The sequence below is a fragment of the Oppia nitens genome, unplaced genomic scaffold (genome assembly GCF_028296485.1).
Source record: "Oppia nitens isolate AA-2021 unplaced genomic scaffold, nextdenovo-longstitch-racon4-pilon3 scaffold1_pilon_pilon_pilon, whole genome shotgun sequence".
Classification (NCBI taxonomy): domain Eukaryota; kingdom Metazoa; phylum Arthropoda; class Arachnida; order Sarcoptiformes; family Oppiidae; genus Oppia; species Oppia nitens.
The window spans coordinates 13,144,960-13,172,937 of NW_026533199.1; the positions used below are offsets into that span (position 1 = coordinate 13,144,960).

General features: G+C 20.6%; 1 protein-coding gene across 1 annotated transcript; it reads left to right on the plus strand.

The window, feature by feature from the left end:
* Nucleotides 1–4,445: 4,445 nt before the first annotated feature.
* On the plus strand, nt 4,446–15,672 carry LOC128952176 (uncharacterized). The gene is made up of 16 exons (XM_054297523.1): nt 4,446–4,645; nt 5,127–5,665; nt 6,350–6,518; nt 6,978–7,131; nt 7,219–7,319; nt 7,959–8,309; nt 8,927–9,244; nt 9,405–9,530; nt 10,381–10,607; nt 11,155–11,470; nt 12,041–12,206; nt 12,676–12,971; nt 13,953–14,156; nt 14,434–14,603; nt 15,020–15,343; nt 15,492–15,672. The coding sequence occupies exons 1-16, from the start codon at nt 4,561–4,563 to the stop codon at nt 15,597–15,599; spliced, it is 3,654 nt and encodes a 1,217-aa protein (XP_054153498.1). The 5' UTR covers nt 4,446–4,560; the 3' UTR covers nt 15,600–15,672.
* Nucleotides 15,673–27,978: the final 12,306 nt, after the last annotated feature.

Sequence of the window (27,978 nt, forward strand, 5' to 3'; positions counted from 1 at the left end):
TTGATGATCCAAATAATTATAGACCTGTTTCTGTTTTACCGATTTTAAGTAAAATTTTTGAAAAATATATTATTAAACAAATTAAAAGTTTTTTATTAAGTAATAATATATTATCAGAATCTCAATATGGTTTTCGTGAAACTCATTCAACTATTGATGCACTCATTGATATTACAAAAGATATTGTCAAACAACGAGATAATAATAAATACGTTTGTGTTTTAGCTTTAGATCTAAAGCGTGGTTTTGATTTAGTAAAACATGATATACTTTATGAAAAGTTAAATAATTTTGGTCTTAAAAATGTTTTACCTTTATTTCAATCCTTTTTATCAAACCGTAAACAACGTGTAAAATATAAAAAATTATTTAGTGAATATAATGATCTTGGTGATAGATCAATTGTCCAAGGTAGTGTATGTGGACCAGTGTTATTTCAAATTTTTATTAATGATATTTTTAAGTTAATAAATAATGGTAAAATTGTTGGGTTTGCTGATGACCTAACAATTATTTTCACTGATAAAACAATTGACAATTTAAATAATAAAGTGAATAACAGTTTTATTAAACTTCATAATTATTTTAATAACAATCAAATTATTTTAAATGTTTCAAAAACTTCATATATATTAATTGGATGTAGAGATAAAACATTAAATTTATTATATAATGGTAACCAAGTTTTACCTACAAATAAACTGAAAATATTGGGAATAACTTTTGACTCAAAACTTTCATATATACATCATATCAATAATGTTAACAAAAAACTATTAAAATATAAAAACATTTTTTATATTATAAGAAATTATATACCGATAAATGTATTAAAATTATTATATAATGTAATGATTATTCCTATAATAACTTATGGGTCAGTTTTATGGAGTTTTTCATATGAAAATCATATTAAACATATAAAAACTTTACAAAATATTTTTGCCAAAATTGTGACATTTTCTGATTATACAGTAAACTCTAAACAATTATTAAAACAATTAAAGTGGCTATCATTTGAAGATATTTGGAGAAAAGAAATATTTATTTATATTTATAAAAACATTAATGGATTCGGATGTATACAAAAATTTTTTACATATCAAACATCGAGAAATACCAGATCTATATCTAATAAATCTTTAATTTTGTCGACACCTAAATATAATTACACTCAAAATACTATATTTTTTAATGGTATTAAATTGTGGAATGAAATCGATTTAAAAATACGCGAAGCAAAAGATTTAAAGATTTTTAAAAAACTTTTATTATCCTATTTTAATATTTAGTTAAATTTTTTATAAACATTTTTTAAAAATTGTATTATATTTATATTTTTAATAATTATACTTATTTATTGTATAGTTACTTGTTTTTGTAGATTTAATATTTAATTTTAAAACAGTACTGTAAGAATACCAGTTGCATAACTGAATACAGTGCTGTCAAAATAAAATTGAATTGAATTGAATAATATTTATAATAATAATATTTATAATACTAATAATATTTATAATACTAATAATATTTAGAATACTAATAATATTTATAATACTAATAATATTTATAATACTAATAATATTTATAATACTAATAATATTTATAATACTAATAATATACTTATAATACTAATAATATTTATAATACTAATAATATACTTATAATACTAATAATATTTATAATACTAATAATATTTATAATACTAATAATATACTTATAATACTAATAATATTTATAATACTAATAATATTTATAATACTAATAATATTTATAATACTAATAATATTTATAATACTAATAATATTTATAATACTAATAATATTTATAATACTACTAATATTTTTAATTATAATAAGTAAAATTTATTTATTTTTTTAAGTGACATTATATATACCCATCAATTATCTAAGCAATATAACTGGTTATCAATTGTTTAACAATATTCAACAATCAAATGATTTGAATAGAAAAATGTTTATAAATATCAATAAATATTTGATACAACAATCGGTTAGGAAAGCCATACACGTTGGCAGTGATTTAGTCTATAATATGAGCAGTCGTCTAGTTTATCATAATTTATATGAAGATATTACCCGATCGGCTGAACCTAATTTGACGGCAATCATAGACAATGGTTATAAAGTATTGCTATTTACCGGTAATTTGGATATTATTGTTGGCGTCGAATCTACCAATGGATTGCTATTAAATAAAAGTAAAAAAAAACATCACAAAAAAATTATAAAGTTTTATTTATTTAATTATATTTTTCATCAAAAAAAATTAATTTTAATATTTTTTAATTAATTAATTATAATTTCAAAAATAGATTGGAAATATTATTTAGATTATAATAGTGCCAAACGTTGCATTTGGAAAGTCAAACCAAACGACCCGGAAATAGCCGGTTATTCGAAAAGTTTCGGTAATTTTCAACATATTATTGTACGTAATGCCGGCCACTATTCAATGCTTGATCAGCCCAGGGCTACACTAGATATGGCCAAACGGTTCATCAAATCGCTAACATTTGATTAAATTACTGTATAATATATTTTGAATATATATATATATATATATATATATATATATATAACTTTGGTTATACTGATAAATAATTTGATTAATACACAATAATTGAAAATAGAAAAATTAATTTTGTTTTTAAAAAATTTTGCTAAAAAAATATACTATTTATAATATATAGATTTTAAAATGATAAGTTTTAACTTGATACAATATACCTAAAATAATAATAAAAAAATATATAGTTATTTTTTATATATAGTATGTATATATGTTTACAATAATTAATAAAAATTTAATCTATTTTGTGGCTCAATTAGATTAGTTATAAATATTTTTATGTAAAAATACTATTTAATTTTATTTTTATTTTTACAGTTTATAATAATTAATTTGTAGTTTTTTTTTAAAAAAATCATATACTTTTAGTCATAACACTAAATTACTTCAAATTAAAAAAAATATATATTATAAACTTTTAATTTGTTTTTTGTTTATAATATAAAACACATTTAATTAGGTTTAACATTGTCCAGTAATAATCATTAATCAGAAATTAATCATTATTTTATTTTTATTTCACATTTTTAGTTTTATCATATCTTAATTTTTTCCAACTATATATTAATATATTAACATATAAATAGTCATATTATAATAATTATATATATATATATACAGTATATTTCACTTATCACTAATTAATTTACTAAACATTACTATTATTATCATTAATATATTGTATGTATTTTTTTTAATTATTATTATTATTATTTTTTATGTGTGTTTTATCAATAAAAATATGGCACAAAATGATTTTAAAAAATTAAATATTAGTATTTTATTGAATTTATTTTTACTACTAAATACTGTTGTTTCAAACTACCGGTGCTATGATCAGCCACAACAACAACCCACACATCACGCCCTCCTATGTCTGACACGTGTCTACCGATTGGACAGTTTTGTCCGATGCGGTCAACAAGTGGGCCATAAATGGCGTCTACAGGTCGTCGCCGATAATAATAATAATAATAATAATGATAATAACAATGATAACGACGAGGACAGTGATGTTAACCTAACTTTACATCAAAAATGTTGTTCAGTCTATGACTTGTGGTACAGTTGTATCGTACGACTGGCCAATCAGTACTGTACTGACCGACATTCTAGGGATGTCTGGGCTGTTATGAACCGTACCATTGAATTGGCCGACAATAATGAATGCATTCAATATAAATCATTAGCCGATAATTGTTTGTGAAAAAAAAGTTTAGTTAAAATAGTTTTTCAAATATTTTTAACTATTTATTAAAACTTTTAATACAATTAAACATAATTTTATAAAATATATTTTTCATATTCAATGTAATCATGTTTTTATAAATATAATCATTATTATTATTTAAAAAAATTATATTTTTAATATTATTATGTAATATTTATGTAAAATTAAATATTATATTTTTATATTTAATACTGGATTAAAATACATACAACTTAATCCTATTTTAAAAATAATAGTTTAGATTGAAATATAATAAAAACAATATATTTATTTTTAGACAGTTTTCTAATAATTACATTATATAAATATTTTTTTTTAATTTTCGATTAAAAAAACTATTATTAATATATAATAAAAAACAATTTAATAATTTTTACAGTTTAAATAAAATTCATAAATATTAATACATTAAATATATATATTATATGCCATCTATAAAATGGTAAATAAAATTTAAATTAATTAAAAACTAAACTAATATTTATATTTTACTTTATAATGTTATTTATTAATAAACATATGGATGTTTAATCGTTGAAATCATGTAAAAAATAATAATAATATTTAATTAAAATTTTTTAAAGTAAAAAAAATTCAATATATATATATTGATAGTAAGGGTAAACATATGGACATTTTATTTTATTTTTTATTTAAATGTGGCCATTATATTTATATATTACATGGCACAATTAATTAATTAAATTATTAATAATAATTAAAAAATAATAATAATAATGGCTATTTCTAGATTAAAAAAATTATTATTATTATTATGTTTGGCACTTATTGTTGGACATCTAACCCTAATTGATGCTAAAAGTAAATATACAATTAAATGTTTTTATTAAATTAATTAATTAATTAATTAATAATACTATATATGTTTTATATAATTGTATAAAAAACTTAAATATCTGTAAAAATAATATTTTTTTTATAACTATAACAAATCATTATCATAATAATAATAATAACAATAGTATTTAAATTAAATAGTTTATATACATTTAAAAAATAGTATTTATATTGCCTATTGTTTATTATATGATTTATATTGATTAACATATATTATAATACAGTAATTATAGTTAACTTATAGTTGGGGTTAGTTTATACACACATTTACATTACAGTACTATTGGATATCATTTATATATATATAAATTATATAATAAATAAGTAAATTATATAAAAAAAATTAAATAACACTTATAACTATATTTATATGATATTATTTTTTGTTTGTTTAATTAAATACATTTGATTGAAACCTCATTGATATATTATACTATACATATAGATAATGCTAAAAAAGATGCCACCGATAGTGATGCCGGTGCCGGTACCGGTGCCAGTGATGGTAAAGGTGTATCCAAGGAGGACCTGAAAAAACTAGCCGACGAAACAGCTAAAGTATTGCAACAAAAATATGAAAAAGCAAAACAAAACAAAAAACCATTGGACGGACAAAAAGGTAAAGTTATGGAAGTAGTGGTGGAAACCATACGTGAAATGAATCCGATTAGACTACTAGCCAGGGTAGACCCCGAAGCCCTGTTGGTTGCCCAAGGGTTTAGTATTGAAAAAATCAAACCACCGACCAGTTATTTTTCGAAATTATTTTGGCAAAAAATGTCCGCAAAAACTCGACTATCAAATGAGGAACTGTCGAAAAAATTGGGCGTCAATATTGATGGTCAAACCGATAAGGATTTAGTATCGTTGGGTAAACTGTTTCAAATCGGTAAGACCCGTGACCTGCGTCTGGGCGACTATTTTGCATTTTTAGGACTCAAATTGGATTCATATGAGAAAAAATATGATACACTTATGATTGAGGTATTTGATTGACTGACTACTGAATATTATTATTTATTTTTTTATTTAAAAAAAATTAAATTAAAATTAATTAATTTACTAATAATTGTTATTTTTTAGTTATAATATTATTTTATTTTCTATTAATTTTATATATATATATATTTATTATAAATTTATTAATAATTATTATTATTAGTTCTAGTAATATATAAAAATAACAACAAAAAACTTAAAATTAAATAATTTTTGTTTTAAAATCTAATTATTTTACTAACAATTGTTATTTTTAGGTATGATATTATTATTTTTCTATTAATAATATAAATATATTATAAATTATTATTATTAGTTTTAGTAATATTTTTTTTTAAAAAAATTAGTTTAATTTAGTTAACATAACAACAAGTTAAATATAATATTTTAATAACTACAATAATAATTATTTATATTAGAAACAATTTAAAAATATTTTCAATCAATCAAAAAAAAAATAAAAATAATGTTTTCATTGATTAACTAAAACAAACAAAAAAAACTGTAAATTATTAGTTTAATCTAATTATTTTTTTTATGATTTTATTATTTAATAGATATTTTAGTCAATCCACCTTATAATTTTAATTAATTAATTAATTAATTAATTTTATTTATTTTAATATTTATAAATAATAATAATTATTTTTTTTGTGTTTAAAACCCCAGACATTACAAGTGCCGGTTGCCTTTATCGATGATATTGTTGAGGAAGGTTTCGGCAAATATCTGGATGATCTGAAAAAATACATAACCAAACATGGAGGTGCCCTAAACTCGGCACTGTACGCTTTTACCCAGCTAACTGGCCGCGATGTTGTCAAACTAATGAAAGATGGTATTGTATATTTATTATATATATATACAGTATATATATATATATATATATATATTAAAACACAATAATAAATATATATATATATTAAAACACAATAATAACAATATATATATTAAAACACAATAATAATATATTTATTAAAACACAATAATAAATATATTTATATTAAAACCATAATAATAAATATATATATATATTAAAACAATAATATATATATATATTAAAACAATAATAATAAATATATATATATATATATTAAAACAATAATAATAAATATATATATACTAAAACAATAATATAGATAAATATTGTATAGATATATGTATATATATATATACTGTATAATACATGTACTCTTAGTATTTTCTATAAGTTGTATATACTGTATATATATATATATATATAAATTATTAATATTTTTTGTTTTGTTTATTTGTTGGTTTTGGTTTAACAATACAGCCATACATACTGTTAAACATTATAAGCCGAGTACTAATACTAGTAGCGATATGTCCAGACAATTGGATATATATAAAAAAGAGGGCGAAAAACAGGTTAGACTGTATTATATAAAGGCAATGGGCAAGGGTGGCCTAGTCTACCAGTATACTACGTAAGTTATTATTATTATTATTATTATTATTATTATTATTTTAAATTTTAAATAAATATTTATTTTTTTTGATTTTTTTTATTATAGAAAATTTTATAAAACAGTTAAAGCAATCAGAAAATTTATTCACCATATAATCAATAGGGATAAGGTTTTAGAGTTTATTGATCTAATTGGACACGCTTTAGGTTTGTATAATTTTTTAGAATTTTTAGAATTTTTAGAATTTTTAGAATTTTTAGAATTTTTAGAATTTTTAGAATTTTTAGAATTTTTAGAATTTTTAGAATTTTTAGAATTTTTAGAATTTTTAGAATTTTTAGAATTTTTAGAATTTTTAGAATTTTTAGAATTTTTAGAATTTTAATCTAAATTTAAAAAAAAAATAATACTTAAATTTTTTTTAGTATCTATAAAACAATTATTCTAATATTTACTACAATAAGTAAATATTTATTTTGTTGTTTGTTTTAAATAGTATTTGTTATGTAATTATGGATTAATTATATTAAGTTAATTAGTTTTTTTTTAAATAATAAATTATTTTTATTTCATTACAAAACTAATAATTTCTAAATAAATATAAGTTATACTAATATTTATTTATTTGATTTATTTATTTGATAATATAATGAAATAAGTTTCATCAACAAAAAAAATAATAATTCAACAAAAAATATGAAAAATTATTTAACTAATTAACTTAATTAAAACAAATAATACTAATAATAATAATACAAATTGTATAATAAATTTTTAAAAATAACTTTTTTTTGTTGTAAAATTTTCCTAAAAATAATATTAATTATTTTATTATGTATTTTAAGGACCAACCGGCCGATCGCTTATGTATATCATCTATCAGCCGACGGCAACATTGATTCACCAGATATTCGGACCGATGCTATTGATACCGAAGCTGATGTTAGCCCCGGATCACCCTATTTGCGAAAAACTACTAGCATTGCCACCTGTAATAGTCCAGTCGACCGGCAATATGTTCAAACCGGTCCTAATGGTTGTCGAACCGTTGATTCGGTGGAAATATTTTCTGATTACCGGTCACTACCAGAAAGCCCTGTCGTTGGGCTTGGATTTGGCCGCCGCTTACGGTATCAACATATGGGGCGGTGCCTACAAAGCCAAACAAATAGGAGGTGCGCCGGACAACGATAAAAGTAAGTAAACAATTAGCAAATAAAAAATATTTAAATTAATTTAACATTTAGTAAACATTTTATTGAAAACTATAATTTATATTTAAAAAAAAATATTTTTAGCAACTTAAATATTTAGAGAGAAATTTCAAATAATTTTATTTTTGGTTTTATATTTTTATGTTACTAAATAATATTTTTAATAAATTATTTTATATATTTTACAAAAAATTTCAAATATTTAAATTAATTTTATTATTAATTTTTTTGAAAAATATTGATAAATTAATTTTAATATATTAATTTTTTGAAAAATATTGATAAATTAATTTAGTAAAAAATATTATTTAGTAACATAAAAATATAAAACCAAAAAAAAAATAATATTTGAAACTTCTCTCTAAATATTTAATTTGCTAAAAATATTTTATATATAAATTATAGTTTTCAATAAAATGTTTACAGTCACAAAAATATATACTATATAAAATATACAGTATTATTAATACAATATAAAATTAATTATTAATTTATTAAAATTTATATTACTATAAAATAATACTACAAAAAATTCATTATTGAAAAAAAATAAATAATTATTATTATTATCAAAAAATATATAAATAATTAATTAACAGAATCGGCTAAACGATCCAAACGTGAAACGGAAATAATGGTACCGATTTGGGACCGTTATATTAAGGCCCGACACCCGAGAAATCGTGATTCAGATCAGAAACTAGCCCAGGACTACCAGGGTGGACCACCCGTTGGGGGCTATAAATTGGGTGCCAAACTAGACGACACCATATCAACAATGGAAGGCTCAGATATGATGACCAGATTGTTGGTAACACCGGATTTCCTGCTGAAAGCTGGCGGTCCTATCTATATGCCATTGGCTGCCGTATTGTCGCCATTGTTTCGGTCAATTAATTTGGTATTATTTCAAAAAGGTTTGTCAAATAGTTTTTTTGTTGGTTGTATTGATTGACAGATAGATAGCTTATTATTGTATTTGTATTATTTTGTTTTAAAAAATATTATATATATCTAAATAATTTTATTTTTATTATTTTTTTCATTAAATAATTTTTTGTTGTTGTTGTTACCCAGGTGATTTTGATAAACGTGTTGAACAGGTACCCGGTATTATTAGAGGGGTGGGCCTAATAGGACCCGTTGCCGATGTTGTCGAAGCCATGATACCTGTTATCAAAACTGCATATGCAATCAATAGAGGTATGTACAGTAACCCCCAACCACCCACCCACCCATCCACCTATACTATATTAATATTAATATTTATTAAATTATTATTTTTTAAATTATACAAACTATAATTTAAGCCATAATAATAATCATATATTGATAGTTATTAAAATAATTAATATTAATTAACATACAGTATAGTGATATCAATGATAATATTAAAAAATAATAATTTATATAACCAATAAAATAAATTTTGTTGTTGTTGTTATTGATGATGAAATTTATAGTTTAATTATTTTAATTAATTAAATTAGTTTGAATTAAATATGATTTTTTACTACATTAATAAAATTTATTTTTTAAAAAAGTTAATTATTTTAAATAATTAACCTAAACTTTTATTTATTAATTAGGATTAATTAATTGAATGAAAAAATAATTTTTCTATTCCACCAAAACTATCAAATTAAAATTTCATATTTTTTTTTAATTAAAAATAATTAGTAAAAAAATAATTACAGTTTAAATAAATGGTAAAAGTGTGCAACAAAACTAAATTAGAAAACAATTTGTAAAACTTTAATAATTATAATATTGTAAATGTAATTACATAAAATAGATTTTTTATATATTAATTTTAATTGTAAATAATTATAATTATTAATAATTTTTTTAAAATAAAATAATAATCTTGACTAATTAGTAATACATTTACTATAATTATTATAATTAATATTTAGCGGACTATTGATAATACTTATAACAATAATAATTAGATTATTTATTTAGTTTATTTTTTCTAAAAAATAAACTAAAATCAAAAAAAAAAATTATTGATTTAAAAAAAAAAATTTTTTTGTATTTTTTTTTAAAATAGGAAAATTACAATCAAGCGATATGTTTATGAAACTACCGATGCTTATCAAAACAATAACCAGTGGCGTACTGTTTGAAGTTGCAAAATATCCTAATAAAATGATCAAAGCTTGCTTGACATGGCTTGAAGGTAGTGGCGGACTATTGGCAATGTTACGGTTACAATTAAAACACGAGCAACCAAGTAATATTAAAGGACACGCGGCACGCGCCCATCAGGAAACACGGGTAACTAATTTATTATTATTATATACATGTATATATTGTATGTATATATTATTGTATTGTCGTATTTATATTGTATGTCGTATATTATTTATAGTATTTTATTAAAATTGTTTTTTTAATAATTAGAAAATATTTTATTAAATTAGTAAATTGTTAGTAATTATTATTTTTTTTTAATTTTTATTGACTGAAAATAGTTATCTAAAAACCTATTAACTATTATTAATTAATTATTAAAATTGACTAAAATTTAAAACATAGAGAAAAATGAGTTAATGAGATTAACTTATTTTTATTTATAAAAATTTATTTTTATTTATATATAAAAATTGCAAAATTATTAAATAAAGTAAATAAATAACACATAAAATAAATACTAAACATATATCTATAAAAACATTATATATATATCTATAAACAATATTTGTTTCAATTTTTAATTAAAAATTATCTTCATCAATGATTATTAATTTTTAAAATTACAATTATATTTAATTAATTAATTTTTTATAATTTAATTAATTTTAATTTATATATATATATGTAGAATATTCAGGAAAATTTCATATCCGATCAATTGGGCGAATTTATTGGGGGCTGGTATCTCAACTATGTCCAAGCCGTACAGGTTATCGGTTCCCTATACGGTGCCCTGTTTACCGGTATACTGGGTCATCTAGTGGATCCGGTAAAATATTTGGATACCGGGGTCATCCTGAAAGCCCAACCCATCAAACATATTGTCGAATCGTTCGACGATCTGTCACTGATGTTGAGGGCGGCCAACGATAGACAGGCACTGTTGACAACATTGTTGGCCGGACACGACCCGCACGTGTTCTACAGTGTCGGCATTAAGGCCGGTATGTATTGATTTCCCACCCCCCACCCCCGATGATGGGTTTGGATGGGTAGCACTTATAGTTAGTGTTTGGCAAAAAAAAGAGAAATTTATAAAATAATAGAGAAAATTCTAGAAAGTTTCTAAAAGAAATTTCTATCTATGGGTTAATTTTGTTATAAATTATAAATTAAAGTAAAAACAATTAATTTATTTAATTATCTTAAATTTATATATATATAATATATTTATTATTAAAATTTTACAAAATTGATTATTATTAAATTATTTTTTTTTTTTTAAATTATTTTATATATAGGTATCGCATTTTGTATAGTATAATGTTATTTGAATAGTATTACAGTCTAATTATTTATATATATATATATATTATTACAATAGCTATAGATATGGGGATCCTATAGTATAACTAATAAAAAAAAGTTAAATTTCTATAGAAATTTATTTCTGAGAAATTTTCTAGAAACTTTCTCAATGGTAAATTTTTTTTAGAAACTTTCTATTTGCCTATTTCTACTTATATATAACTTAATTAATTACTGTATGTTTGTATATATATATATATATGTAGAAAAATTGGCAGCACTGGGCGTACATCCAGGTTTGATGGCAGCCGGGGGTAAAAAACTACTGTGCCCCAATCAACGATCAAAACTTGATGGTAAAAGTGCCACGGATCTAGGCCTGGACGATACATATCTGGCCAAATTGGACTTGACCCATCAAAAATTTTTAGAGTAAAATTAAATTAAATTTTTATTTATTTTTTTTTATAAAAAAATCATTAACAAAATTATGCTATTTTTTTAATAATAGTAAATCGTTAGTAATTATTATTATTTTCAAAATTTTTTTTATTAATTTAAAATAGTTAAGCGAAACTTTAACTATTAGTAAAAAAATTAATTAATTATTTTTAAATTGTATTATTTTTTTAAAAATAATCATTTAATTTTAGTTTATAAAAACAACAAAATTACTCTATTTTTTACTAATAGTAAATCGTTAGTAATTATTATTATTTAAAAAAATTATTAATTGAAAATAGTTAATTAAAACTTAATCATTTTTTTTAAATTGTATATTTTTTTAATTAAATAACCATTTAATTTTTGGTTTTTAAAAACAAAACAAAATTACGCTAGCTAAATTATTGATTTAATAATTATTATTTATGTTTATTAATTAATTAATTAATTATTAAAGGACTGGCCTACTGGATGTCGATCCGGTCAAACTGGCCACACAAGGCATTGATTTTCATCATTTAGTCAATCTGGTTATGCGGGGATCGGTAGATGACTATACCAAACTGGTTAATACCGGTTTGGATATACCGGCAATGTTCAGGGCGGGTGTCAATCCGGCACTGTTGTTGGCCGGCGGTATCGGTGCACTACCGGCCGATCTATTGGCGAAACTAGGGGTGACTAACAAAGCTCAGCCTACCGACGATGATATCCGAAAATTGGGTATTAATCCATTGAAACTTCAAGGAAAAAGTATGTTTTTGGGAAGGGGTTGGAGGGTTGGGTGGGTTGGGTGTGGTATTTTATTTATATTAAAAATATATATATAGTATTTTTTAAGATAACAAAAATAGTTTTTTACAATAATTAAATAATTTATATGTTATATAATTTATTATAATATAATAAAATAATTATATATAATTAATTAATACTATATAATACTAATATATATATATATAATAATAAAAATAGATTTTATTGAAATAATATAGTTTTTAATATTTAGATTATAGTATTATTTATTACAAAAAATAACTAATTTGAAAAACACAAAAAAGTAATATTACTAATTGTTAAAAACAAAAAATAAAAACAAAATTATAGTTAATAATTGATTTACAGTATTATTATAGTTAGTTTGATTTATACTTTAAATTAATTAATTAATTAATTAATTAAAAATACATAAATATAATAATAAAAATCTACCAGAGGCTCCACGATTACAAATATAAATTATTTTATTCATTGATTTTATTCAAATAAAATAGTTTTATCATTTAGATTATAGTTTTATTTATTACAAAAAAAACTAATTTGAAAAACACAAAACAAAAGTAATATTACAAATTATTAAAAAAATTGTAAATTTTAAAATTAAAAACAAAATTATATTTAATAGTTTAGTTTTACAGTATTAGTATAGTTATTCAGATTTACTAAAAAAAATTAATTAAAAAATTATATAAAATAAAAATATATTAACTAAACTTTAACCACTAATGATAATTATTTTATCATTATTTAGTTTTGAAATAGTTTCAACATTTAGATTACAGTATATTTTTTACAAAAAAATACTAATTTTAAAAACACAAAATAAGTAATATAACTAATTATTATTAAGAAAAAAAATAAATTTTAAAATTAAAAAAAATTATATATTTATTATTACGATATTATTATTATTGTTTTACTAAAAAAATTAATTAATTAATTAATTTTAATTAGATATCGATACAAAAAAATTGATGCAATCGGGTATTGAAGAGTATGCAAAACGGGAACAGGATTTCGGTTTACGTATACAACAGTTGATAACATCAGTCTATACGGGTCTGGACTATATTAAACTATCGAAAGCGGGTATCGATCTGAAAAAAATGGTCAGCGCTGGCGTACCGACAAAATTGCTACTAATCGGTGGAATCAAAAGTAATACAAAAAAAAAATTATTATAAATAATAATAATATAAATTATTATTTATTATTTTTTAAAAATTATTTATCATTTTTTAAAAATTATTTATCATTTTTTAAAAATTATTTATTATTTTTTATAAATTATTTATTATTTTTTAAAAATTATTTATTATTTTTTATAAATTATTTATTATTTTTTATAAATTATTTATTATTTTTTATAAATTATTTATTATTTTTTATAAATTATTTATTATTTTTAAAAAATTATTTATTTATTTTTTCATAGAGCACTTGAAAGATGATATATCTCAGGCATCGCTTAGTAAAGTAGGCATTGATGTCAATAAACTGTTGGGCATCGGTATCAATGTTAATCTGGTTGCCGATGTCGGGGCACTGGTACTCAGTCCCTATAATTTAGGACGTATGGGTATCTGTCCCATGAGAGCAATGATGGTATACTCAAAAAAAATAAAAAACAACTAACCTATTGAAATTATTATGAATAATATAATTTTAAAAATTATTATTATGATTAATTTAATTTATAAAATTTTTATTATGATTAATATAATTTTTTAAAAAAATATTATGGATTAATATAATTTTAAAAATTATTATTAATATAATTTAAAATTATTATGATTAATATAATTTTAAAAATTATTATGATTAATATAATTTAAAATTATTATGATTAATATAATTTTAAAAATTATTATTATGATTAATATAATTTATAAAATTATGATTAATCATAATATAATTTATAAAATTATTATTATGATTAATATAATTTTATAAAATTATTATTATGATTAATATAATTTTAAAAATTAATTTTTTTCAACAACAACAAAAATTTATTTTAGGGTATGTTATCATTGAGCGGTTTGGACAGTATGTGCGGCGGACTGACCGATCCGGCCGGCATTGTATTCGGGTTTATATCTACTGTAACCAAACTAACCCAAACGTTTGCATCGAAAATACCTAATGCTAAACATGTACCATATGTGGGCAATGTATTGACGAAAAAATCCGGTAAATATAAGGGTTGGTTCGGGTTTGTATTGTATAAGATATTAAATGTCGACCATCATGGCGGCATATATGGACTATTGAAAAAAATGTTTGGCAATAGGATGACCAAACATGAAATGCTAGTCCTATTGGATCCGATTAGGATTGTATCGGTTAGTGGGAAAAAAATTATTAAAAAATAAAAAAAATTGTTAAAATATAAATTTTTTAATTAAAATCTTATTTTTGTTTATTAAATAAATATTTGATATTTAAATTAATGTTTTTTACAAAAATTATTTTTTTGTTTTGATTGTCCAGGAATTAGCCGATCCATTGGGCAAATCTAAAGTAAACCCTATTAAACATCATTCGCGTAAAAATCGGAAAAATAAATCTAAAAAATCGGATAAAAAACCGGATAACTAACCGCCCGTTACTACTGAGGATTCGTGAATTGATTTTTTAGGAGTTTTTTTTAGATTAAATATATTTATTATTTTATTTTTTATGGTTAAAACAATAACAATTGCAATTATTTGCTTTATTTAATTACTTGAATTTTTATTTTTATAAATAATTAAAAATCAAAAAATCAAAATGTTAGTAATTATTATTATTCTTGTTTAAATATATTAATGTTTTGATCTTATTGTTATTTTAATAATAAAAAAAATTAATTTATTTTTATTATATATTTATAAGTTTAATGAGTAAAAATTTTTTTCTAAAAATAATTATAACTTAAAAATAAAAAAAATCCAAATATTTTATTTTAATTATAAATAAATATTTAATGTAATTTATATTAAAAAAAAATTAATTACAATATATTACAGTTTCAAAAATTTATATAAAATGTTAAATTATATAATTAATAGTTAGTTATTAATTACTGGTTGATTTTAAGTAATCTAAATTAAAGACATTAATATATATATATATATATATATATATATATATATATATATATATATATATATATATATATATATATATATATATATAAATATTTATATTTTATAATATTAAAATTAAAAAAACAAATTATTATTATATTTATTATATTACATACACTAAAATAATAATTTTTATAATAATATAAACAATTTAGAATAAACTAAATATTAATTTTATAATATTAATTTTTAATTAATTATATCAGTTTTAGTTTAAGTTACAGTTATATAAATTTTTAGATTTTTAAAAATAACAATAAAATAAAACACAAACAAATTTAAATAATATTAATTATAAATTAGCCAATAAAAAATGGGAAAAATCTCTAAACTATTTAATAAAATTTATAAAAAAAAATACTTTCAAAATAATAAATATTTTGAAAAATTACAGTTTTTATTAAAATTATAAATTATTATAATTTTAACATTTATTGAGAATAGTGCAACAAAATAAAAATAAAAAATATTTGTATGTTATTTTTATTTATAAATATATCAATTGTATATTTAAGCAGTTATGTAAACAATATAATTAAATATTTAGTAATTAAATAAAAATTATATCCACACTAATATGAAAATTATGATTTTATAATTAAATGTTTATTTTAATTATATAATTATAAATTATTTATTTTTAAATCTAAACTAAACGTACATTATTTTCATTAATTAATCTAAATTATGACACTATTCCTACAAATATAATAAATTTTATTTATATTTGCAAAATAAATAGACAAAATTTAATAATATTTATACTATATATAAGTGTAATATTAGATTAAAAAATAGTAACTAATTTCAATTATATTAAAAAATATTTGTTTTTTGTTTTAAATTACCATGTAATTATTTTTTAAAAAATTGTAAGCTATGTAAATCTGAAAATATTATTCATTTGCCTAATATATCCAATTAAAATATAGACATATTTTATTATATGTAAGTATAATATTAGATTGAAAAAAAATAATAATTAATGTAATTTTTTTCTAAATTGTAAACTATTTAAATCTAAAACTATTTAATTAATTGAAATAAAAAAATATTAATTGTCCTTTAACCTAAATTATATACCTAAAATATTGATATATTTGAAAATAATAAGTAATTTAAATTAAATGACAGTTTTTTTTAAAAAATAATAATTTTGTGTTTGTTGTCCAATATTACTTAAAAATGAATATTGTTTTTAAAAGCATTGCTTTTAATTAATAATATTTTTTAAATTTATTAAAATTATTTAATTGCAATAAATTTTTTTTATATATACAGTATTTAATTAATGAAACAAATTTATCTAGAGTGTTTATTATACAAATTAAGTTTATAAACTAATTTAATCATTTCTATCCAAAATATATACTTTTAATATATATACAGTATATATATCAGTATTATGTGATATTAAGTTATATTGAATAAGTTTTTAAATTATTATCAGTTTATTATTTAATTTTTTTCAATATAACTTTAAAAAGTTTAAATAAATAAATAATTATCATCGAGGCTTCTATATTAAAATTAATTAATTTTATATATAAATAAAACATTTGAAACTAAATAACAATTTAAAAAGCATCAACTGAAAATAATTGTTTAATTTAAAATAATAAAGTTTATTAATTTTAGTTATTTAATGTTTATATTAACCATTAATTATATTGTTTAGACTGTTATTAAAATAATTTTATTAAAAAAAATATTATTTGCTTATACTTTGAGCTAATTTATTATTAAATTATATTTGTATTAATTAATAAAATAAGTTCAATATTTAAAAGTTACAGTTATGTAAATAACGATTTAATTTTTTTTATTGATTTAATAAATATTTATATAGTAATTAAATTATTTTAAAAACAATCTATTTATTTTCCAGTAATTGTTAGTAGATTAAGTTACAATTATATGATTAATAGATTTTTTAAAAATAATAATAAAATAAAACAAATTTTAATAATTTTAATTAATAAAATATACGGCTACGTAATTCGTCTAATTAATAAAATTTATAAAAAAGTTTCTTAATAATATTAATTTAATTTTTAGATAAATTACAGTTTTTATTTTAACTTATAAATTTATGTTAATTTTGATATCATTGATTGAAAATTATACAAAAAAAATTATAAAAAATTAGAAATATCTGTAAATTATTTTATTTATAAATAAAACAGCATATATTTAAGCAGTTATGTAAAAAAAATTTAAACATTTACTAATTAAATTTAATATTTAAAAAAATATATGTTTGAATTATAATTGAAATGTTGTTTTTAACTATATAATTATAAATTAATTATTTTTTTAAACTAAAATAAACTTATCTTTTTTTATCAATTAATCTAAATTATGACACTATTTCTACAAATATAATCATTTTTTTTCTATATTTGCAAATTAAATAAACAAAATTTTACAATATGTGTACTATAGATTGAAAAATAGTAATTAATGTTAAATTATTTTTAATTATAAACCTAAAGTAAATCTAAAAGTATTTATTTTATTTAATTAACTTAATGTATCTAATTTTAATTGATATTAATAAGTAAATAATTAAATAGATTAAGATAAATCTGTTTATCTTTATGCTATTATATACAGTTTGTTAATAGACTTAATTAATAATAATAATTAATTTAGATTAATTGACAGTTTTTAACAAAAAAAATAATTATGTGTTTACTGTAAATATTGCTTAAATTAGATATTTTTATAAACATTAGCTTTTAATTAATATTATATTTTTTTATTAATTAAAATTATTTAATTGCAATAAATTTTTTTATATAGATAGATTAAATTAATGAAACAAATTTATTTACTAGTATTTACTATAGAAATTAAGTTTATAAAATAAATTACTCAATTCTAACCTAAACCTAAACTTTTAATATATATATATATATATAAATTTTAAAATATAAGTTTAAAAAATCATTTATCAATAATCGATTAACAATGCATAAATGGAAATTACTAAATTAGCTAAAATAAATATTTTTAATAAAATTACAATAAACTAAAAAAAAGATATTATTTAGTAGAAATTAATTCTATCTAAAAAATAGATTTAAGTTAATATAAAAAACAAAAGTATATAAGAATAAAAATAAAATATATAATTAAAATAATAAATTTTTAAAAAAAACTGCTAATATATAATTTACATATTTTAAAATGTTTTTAAAACTATTTGCGCTTCTATACTAATTTATTATTAAATTATATTTATTTAATTAATCAAATTAGTTTACATTTAAAAGTTACAGTTATGCAAATAAAAAAATAATAATTTCAAGTAAAATAAAGTATTTAACTTAAATTTAAACGTTTTAATAGTAAATTATTTAACAAAAAAATGACAATCCACTTTTAACTTATTAGTAAATATTTAATCAAAATTTTTTTAATGAAAATAAATAATTGAAAATATGTTACAGTTTTTTTAAAAAAATAAATAATAACAACTTTAATTATTTGCTTATAATTCTATATTACTTTTTAAAATTTATACTAATAAATTATATATTAATTTTAATTAAATCAAATCAGTGTATATTGAGTTATAGTTTTATGCAAAATAAAGATAAAAAAACTCATATATAACATTAAATTTAAATGTTTTAATTAAAATTTTTGAACAAAATAAAAGTATTTCTACAATTACTTTTTAATTAATCTTTAATTAAGATTTTTAATCAAAATAAGTTATTGTATAAACGTTACAGTTTATTTATAATATCATATACTAAATGTATTATAAGATAATATGTTAAAAATTGTAAACTTTTTTTTAAAAAAATAAATATTTAATTTAATATATAAAATCAGATATAAGTTATTAGATTGTTTAAAATATCGTTTAAAATATTTTTTTTTGTTTTATTGATTGATTTTAGCAGTAATATATACTGTAAATATTGCTTAAATTTGACTACTGTTTTTAGCATTGTTTTTAATTAATAACTTTTTTTTGTTTATTAAAATTAAAAAAAAAATTATTTATTCAATAGATTATTTATTATATTTAATTATTTATTATTATTAGTTAGTATTTAATTTTTATAGTTAGCTTAATCATCTAATTCATTTGTTATTAATAAAATAAATATTTAAAAAAAAAATATAGACCCTTTGACCTTCTACCTAAATTATGAAGTAAAAATATAGACATATTTGATAATAATTATTAATTTAGATTAAATGACAGTTTTTTTTTGAAAAAATAGTAATTTTACAACAGTTATAAATGGTATCACTTATAATATTTACAAGTTTACAAAATAAATTTATATTTCATATAGATATAATTAGATATATAAGATAGATATAAAATTTTCAATTGTTATATTTAATAATTAATTATCAGTTTATTTATCTATAATTGATTAAAAAATTCATAAATGACTATTTATCATGTAATCTATATTGAAATTTGAATTAATAAATTTTATATATAAATAAAATATTTGTTTAATAGTATTACTAAAATATAATTATAAATTTTATTAATGTTATAAAAAATCATAATTAGCATTGTAGCTAAAAAAAATTACTAGTAAAATAAAATATCTAAATTAAATTTAAATTTTTAATAATAAATTATTTAACAAAAACAAATCTCACAATTAACTTTTTAATAAATCTTGAACATCAATTTCAATACAGTAAATATTTAAACAACACAGTTAAAATTAAATAATTATTTAAATAAATAAATTATTTTTTACAATAATAATCTATTTATAATTTTAAAAGTTTTAATTATAAATTTTTGAACAAAAAAAAGAGTCTTTCTTAACCTATTGAATAAATCTTTTTTATTAAAATTTTTAATCAAAATAAATAATTGAAAATAAGTTACAGTTTAAAAAAAATTTATATTAATGTAAATATTGATTTTAATTTTGCAACAAAATATATTAGATATATTTATTTATAATTAATTTATAATTACTGATTAACTGTTTTTATTATAAAGTAAATTTCAATACAGTAGATATTTAAATTAACAATATTAACATTTGTAAATAATAATAATTTTAATTAATTGAGCTTATTTATATTTTATATTAAATTTATATTAAAAATCAATTGTAAAAGCAATAAAAAAAATGTTATTAATTATTTCAATTTTAACATATATATATCTGGAAAAATTCTGGACACTTTTTCAACTAAAAAATTTATTATATTAATTATAATTACTATAGAATTAGTTTTATATGAATTAAATTACAGTTTAACTTTATATTTAAAAAATAATTTCTAAAACTGTAAAATTTACATAAATAAAATTAACTTTATATCATTTCTTAAATAATTAATAATAAATTTACCGTAGATTCAATACTTAAAATATCATTTAAGATAATTGTTTTGTTTTATTGAATTTTTCACCGATTTTTTAGCAATAATATTATCTTATATAAAAAAATTATGACATATTTATATTAAAATTTTTAATAATAATATACTTTTCAATTGATCATAGAATAAACAATGTCAAAATTCCAATGGCTTTAACAGTTATATTTTTAGTTATATTATTTTTTTCAGATTTTTAGTTAACAACTAATTAATAAAATACTAAAATTTATAATAATAATAGAATTATATGAAAATATTAATCAATGTTTTGCATATACAGTATTAATTATAGAAAAAACATTGTACTATATTAACAAATTAAATATATATTTTTTATATTAATATTTTCTATTATTTTAGCTAATAGTAAATATATGATAACTAAAAATGATAATCTGCTGAGTTTCAAATGGGGAGTGACTGAAAAAAACCAATTCTTTTTAATATTTTTTAAATTTTTTACTAAAATATAATTTAAAATTTTAATATTTCAATTAATAAAATAATAAGAAATGGTCAAGTTTATGCATATTTACCAATATTGACCAATGGTCAGTTTCATAAAATTTTACTTAAAATTATTTATTTAATATTAATTTTATATATTAATCATTTTAAACGAAAATTTTTTTCACAAGTGACCAATGGTCAACAATTGGTTAATATTTTATAAACTAGTATATAGATTTATAAATTAAAATATTATTATTATTAGTTAATATAAAACTATATAACATTTATATTTATAAAAAATTTATTAAATATTGACAAATGGTCACTATTGATTCAAATATATATTAAAATATATTAAAAATGTTTAATTTATGAAAATAATATTTAATAAATAATTTTAAGTAAAGTTTAATTAAACTGATTATTGGTCAAGTGTAGTAAATATGCATAAAATGACCATTTCTTATTTATTTATTAATTGAATTATTAAAATTAAAATATTAAATTATATTTTATTAAAAAATTTAAAAAATATAAAAAAGAATTGGTTTTTTCAGTCATCCCCATTTAAATTATATTATAGATTTTGAAATGAATTTAAAATATTATATACTAAATGTTTTATAAGTTAATATGTAAAAACAACTGTAAACTTTTTTTTAAATAATAATTTTAAATTTTAATATATAAACAACAACCACACTACGTTAAAACATAAGTAATTATTTTAATAATGGCTGACGATAACGATACCATACAACTTGTCATGAGAATAGTAAATGTAAACACGAATGCTACGAAACCATCTACTGGTACATCAACGCAAACTACATTTCACGTACTAGTTAATTTGGACCTGCTCTTATTTGGACTTGATGTTGGTATACGACTTGGTTTAACTGTAAACTTCAGCAGTCGTAACGTTACCGCTCGCATTATGTAAACATAGATGTGTTTTCACACAGCACGACACAGACATTTGAAGAATTCTAGTTGTTAAGCACAAGATTATTACGGTTTCGCAATTTGACTCAGTCCTTACCGCTGACATTAAAATGAATACGACGTGATTGTAAAAATGATTCGAGAGAAGGCAAAGGACGTAAAATTAAGAATAGCCAGTATGCTTTCCTGGTTATTATGGTATCAAAGAAAGACGGTGGAGAACAATTAAGCATAAATTATAGAAGACAACGATATTGCTATAGATGACAAATTGCGGATGACGAATCACTGAAGTGTTAGACCGCCTTAAGGCGCTCGTTATTTTAAAACACGTGATGTGACTTGGGGTTACTGGCATATCGAAATGGTTCAGACGACTTAACAGATTTTGGCACACATGAAAACCATAATGAATATCTGCTGACATATTAGATACTAAGATACGTGAAGAAAAACTAACATTAAAGAAAAAAGCTAAACATTTTACAGCATTAACAAAGAAAGTTTTACATTTCTTTGGGGATCAAAACACGAAAAAACATTTAGAATACAATGAATGGGATTCAAAAGTGAAATAAAAAAAGCTTCATCAGACGAGATTTAATAGAAGAAGATAATCATGATTATTAAGAGATTTTAAAAGACAAATCCTAAAAGATTAACATGACAATGAGCAATCCGGAACTCAATTAGGATTTTATGACATGGAAAATTAAAAAGTTTTGAACTCACTGTGTAGACAATCAAGTTATTAAATTACTGAGTCATGTCAGTTAAATGAAGAACTGCTGCAGCTGATGGATACCACTTATTATTTGAAATAATCGGAGCTGACATATTGGGCCGTCCCTCCGAAATAGAATTTCAAAATAAAAGATTTTAATGATTGACCTAATTTATTGAAAATAAAGACATAGTGAGAAAGAGTGCAAACCTAGTAAAGTAAAATGGTTTTTTGATGAAGTTCTGACGTGATATGGCGCCATAACGAAATAAAGTTGGTCAGATACTTCATTGAAGATTTCATAAGAAATCTTAGTTCCTCCATTTGCATACACCATATAATCAACAGTAAAATAAATTTGCGGAAAAAAATTTGAAACTGTACATCGCAATTTTATCGATATATGGATGTGAAGACTAGTACCAATAGACGTATTTTAATAAAGTCCGCGTGTATTTGCTTTTGGTATTATTATTTGGAGGATGGAAGATAATTGGTTCAAAGAAATATAATGAATGCGTTTAACGATGATAAATCCCGTTATAGCGCTGACATCGCGATGTTACACACAAGGAGTAGATTTGGTGTCTCTACACAATCCTTCGGAGTAGGGTCTTAATACCCATTTATGGAACAAATTGGTAGGCCCATACATGATTAATAAGCGGCAAATTTATACACCATCGAGATGACAATTAAGAAAAAATTTAATTGTGTCGATCGACGAGTTTTACAATGCAATTACAAATCATTGAGAAAAATAGATCGCCGATAGAGGCAATTCAATGAGATTTAACTTTCACGTGATAGACATTTTAAATTATAGAAGACAACGATATTGCTATAGATGACAAATTGTGGATGACGAATCACTAAAGTGTTAGACCGCCTTAAGGCGCTCGTTATTTTAAAACACTTGATGTGACTTGGGGTTACTGGCATATCGAAATGGTTCAGACGACTTAACAGATTTTGGCACACATGAAAACCATAATGAATATCTGCTGACATATTAGATACTAAGATACGTGAAGAAAAATTAAACATTTTACAGCATTAACAAAGAAAGGTATTACATTTCTTTTGGGATCAAAACACGAAAAAACATTCAAAATACAATGAATGGGATTTAAAAGAGAAATAAAAGAAGCTTCATCAGACGAGATTTAATAGAAGAAGATAATCATGATTATTAAGAGATTTTAAAAGACAAATCCTAAAAGATTAACATGACAATGAGTAATCCGGAACTCAATTAGGATTTTATGACATGGAAAATTAAAAAGTTTTGAACTCACTGTGTAGTCAATCATAAGTTATTAAATAACTGAGTCATATAAGTTAAATGAAGAAATGCTGCAGCTGATGGATACCACTTATTATTTGAAATAATCGGAGCTGATATTGGGCCGTCCCTCCGAAATAGAATTTCAAAATAAAAGATTTTAATGATTGACCTAATTTATAAAAATGAAGACATTTTGAGAAAGAGTACAAACCTAGTAAAGTAAAATGGTTTGTTGATGAAGTTCTGACGTGATATGGCGCCATATCGAAATAAAGTTGGTCAGATACTTCATTGAAGATTTCATAAGAAATCTTAGATCCTCCATTTGCATACACCATATAATCAACAGTAAAATAAATTTGCGGAAAAAATTTGAAACTGTACATCGAAATTTTATCGATATATGGATGTGAAGACTAGTACCAATAGACGTATTTTAATAAAGTCCGCGTGTACTTGCTTTTGGTATTATTATTTGGAGGATGGAAGAGAATTGGTTCAAAGAAAATAATGATTGCGTTTAACGATGATAAATTCCGTTATAGCGCTGACATCGCGATGTTACATATAAGGAGTAGAATTGGTGTCTCTACACAATCCTTGGTCTTTGTACTTAATTATGGAACCAATTTGTAGGCCCATACCATTATAAGGCGGCAAATTTAAACACCCTGAAAATGACAATTAAGAAAATAATTTAATTGTGTCGATTGACGTGTTTTCTAAGCAATTGCAGAATATTGAGAAGAATAGATCGCCGATAGAGGCAATTCAATGAGACTTAAATTTAATTTAACATTGACAACTTGAAGATGACAATTATGAATATAATTTTGTCGATCGACGAGACTTAAAATGGAATAGCAAAACATTAAGAAGAATAGATCGCCGATAGAGGCAATTCAATGAGATATAGATTTCACATGACTTAGAAACCATGATGATGATAAATAAGAAAATTAATTAATTATGTCACTCGACGTGCTTTGCAATGAAATTACAGTACATTAAGATGAATAGAACGCCGATAGAGGCAATTCAATGAGATATAATGAGAATAAACAAGTGATCACTATTTAGAATTCTAAGTTATATAAGATGAGTAAAAAAGATTTATTAAAATGAATTTGTTATAGGAATCATAAGTTAAAGAAGTCGTACATTAGAACATTTATAGGCCTATTAAAATGTATAATCGTACGCAATTTAAATCATTTGATTTGTTAAAACTATAACGGAATTAGTAAAATTTAAATTTAGATTTTTAATAATTAAATTTAAAGATAGAGACAAAGAGATAATTGTTAACATAGTTGTTAATTAATAAATGTTATAAAGAAATAATAATAAATAATAATGGTCAACCAAACGACACCCTTGGCAGATATGGGTCAAGAATCAAGCACAAGAAGCCAACGCTTAATTCAAAATCGTATTACAGATGACTTCTGTTATTTGGCTAAACCATTTAAAGCAAATAAAATGAAGTTTAATAATCCAAGAATATTCTAATGGAAATTTGAAAATTTATTAAATTCGTAAAATAATTGGATAAAGATTTTACAGTTATAATTTCTGAAAAATAAAAAAGTGAATATGTTATAATCGAAGACATAAAGATAACTGCAAAGACAAATTCGCAATTTAAAGAAATTGGTATCCAATACCGAATATAGTGTCGATTTATTATGAATGTCGATACGAAGACCAGTAATTAATCAACATAGTTCACTTTTATACACTGATTGAAGAATAATTTAAAGAATTCAATAACAGTTTTAACAAGAAGATGTTTTAGTTTATTATGTAATGGATATTCGATAAGAAGCTGAAGATGAATAGATGAAATCGAATATTATATTGGTTGATAATGTTTATGATGTTGATCAACTAAAAATAATATTATCAAGAAATGAAGAACGTTGACGATCATACGGACATCGATAAAAATTAATTATAATAAGAGTTAGAATTTAGATATTCTAAATTTACTTATTTAATGCATGAATTTTTTTTTAGTTAAAGTGGTTTTATAATAAGTTTATAAAAATTATTTGTAAACTATTGTGTACATGAGGCATAGTTATAAATTAGACGTATTTTATTAATTACGCATCTGAGGACAGATGCAGACTTGAAGGGGCGGAAGTGTTATAGACAGTCAGTGCCATTGCAATATAAAAATAAAGTGATTTTTGTTTGTGTTTAAATTTACTAAAGTGAATTTAACACAACGCTTAGTTTTATTTTTATTTAAATAATTATATTTGCAAACCAAGGTTTGCTTAATACTAAATTCTAGAATTCACTTTTAAAAATGCATTGAAATGTTACACAGAGAAGTGAATAGTAAACACCTACTTTTAAGTAAAGTTTTATATTATTTTTACTTAGTATTTCACTGTTAAAATAATGATTTGAAATGTTATACAAAACAGTGAATAGTAAACTCCTACATTTTAGTAAAGTTTTATTTTATTTTTACTCTGTATTTCACAGTTAAAATAATGTATTAAAATGTTATACAGAAAAGTGAATAGTTTACGCCCAGAGATTAAAGCTGACTCAATACGACCTAATTATTTCTCACGTACACTTTAGTATAAATAGTGGTGTCTCTCAGACATCAAAATGGGTTCTCTTCTGAGATCAGTTCTCAGTTCTCTTCGGAGATCTCTTCGGAGTTCTCTTGGAGTGCTACAATGTATAACTGTTTATAAGATGAAATAAAAGTATTTGCATATTACTTTGTGTGTATTACTTACTCGTCGCGGCTGGTGGTCTTGGATTGCTGGTGCGTCATGGATTACACTATCGATGTTATACTGATGAAAGCTGACCACAAGAAAGATTACATCATGGATAACATTATCGATTGAGTCATGGAAGTACACCATGGATTACGTCATGGATGGTATTATGGATCACATATGGCTTCACTACAGGCCCATTGGTCCTATAGGCCCAACAGTTCTATAGGATACAGTTAACATAAAGGATAGCAATCGAACGCCGCGCCGATGGGATTCGTCCTCTTATTACGTAAGCGAATAC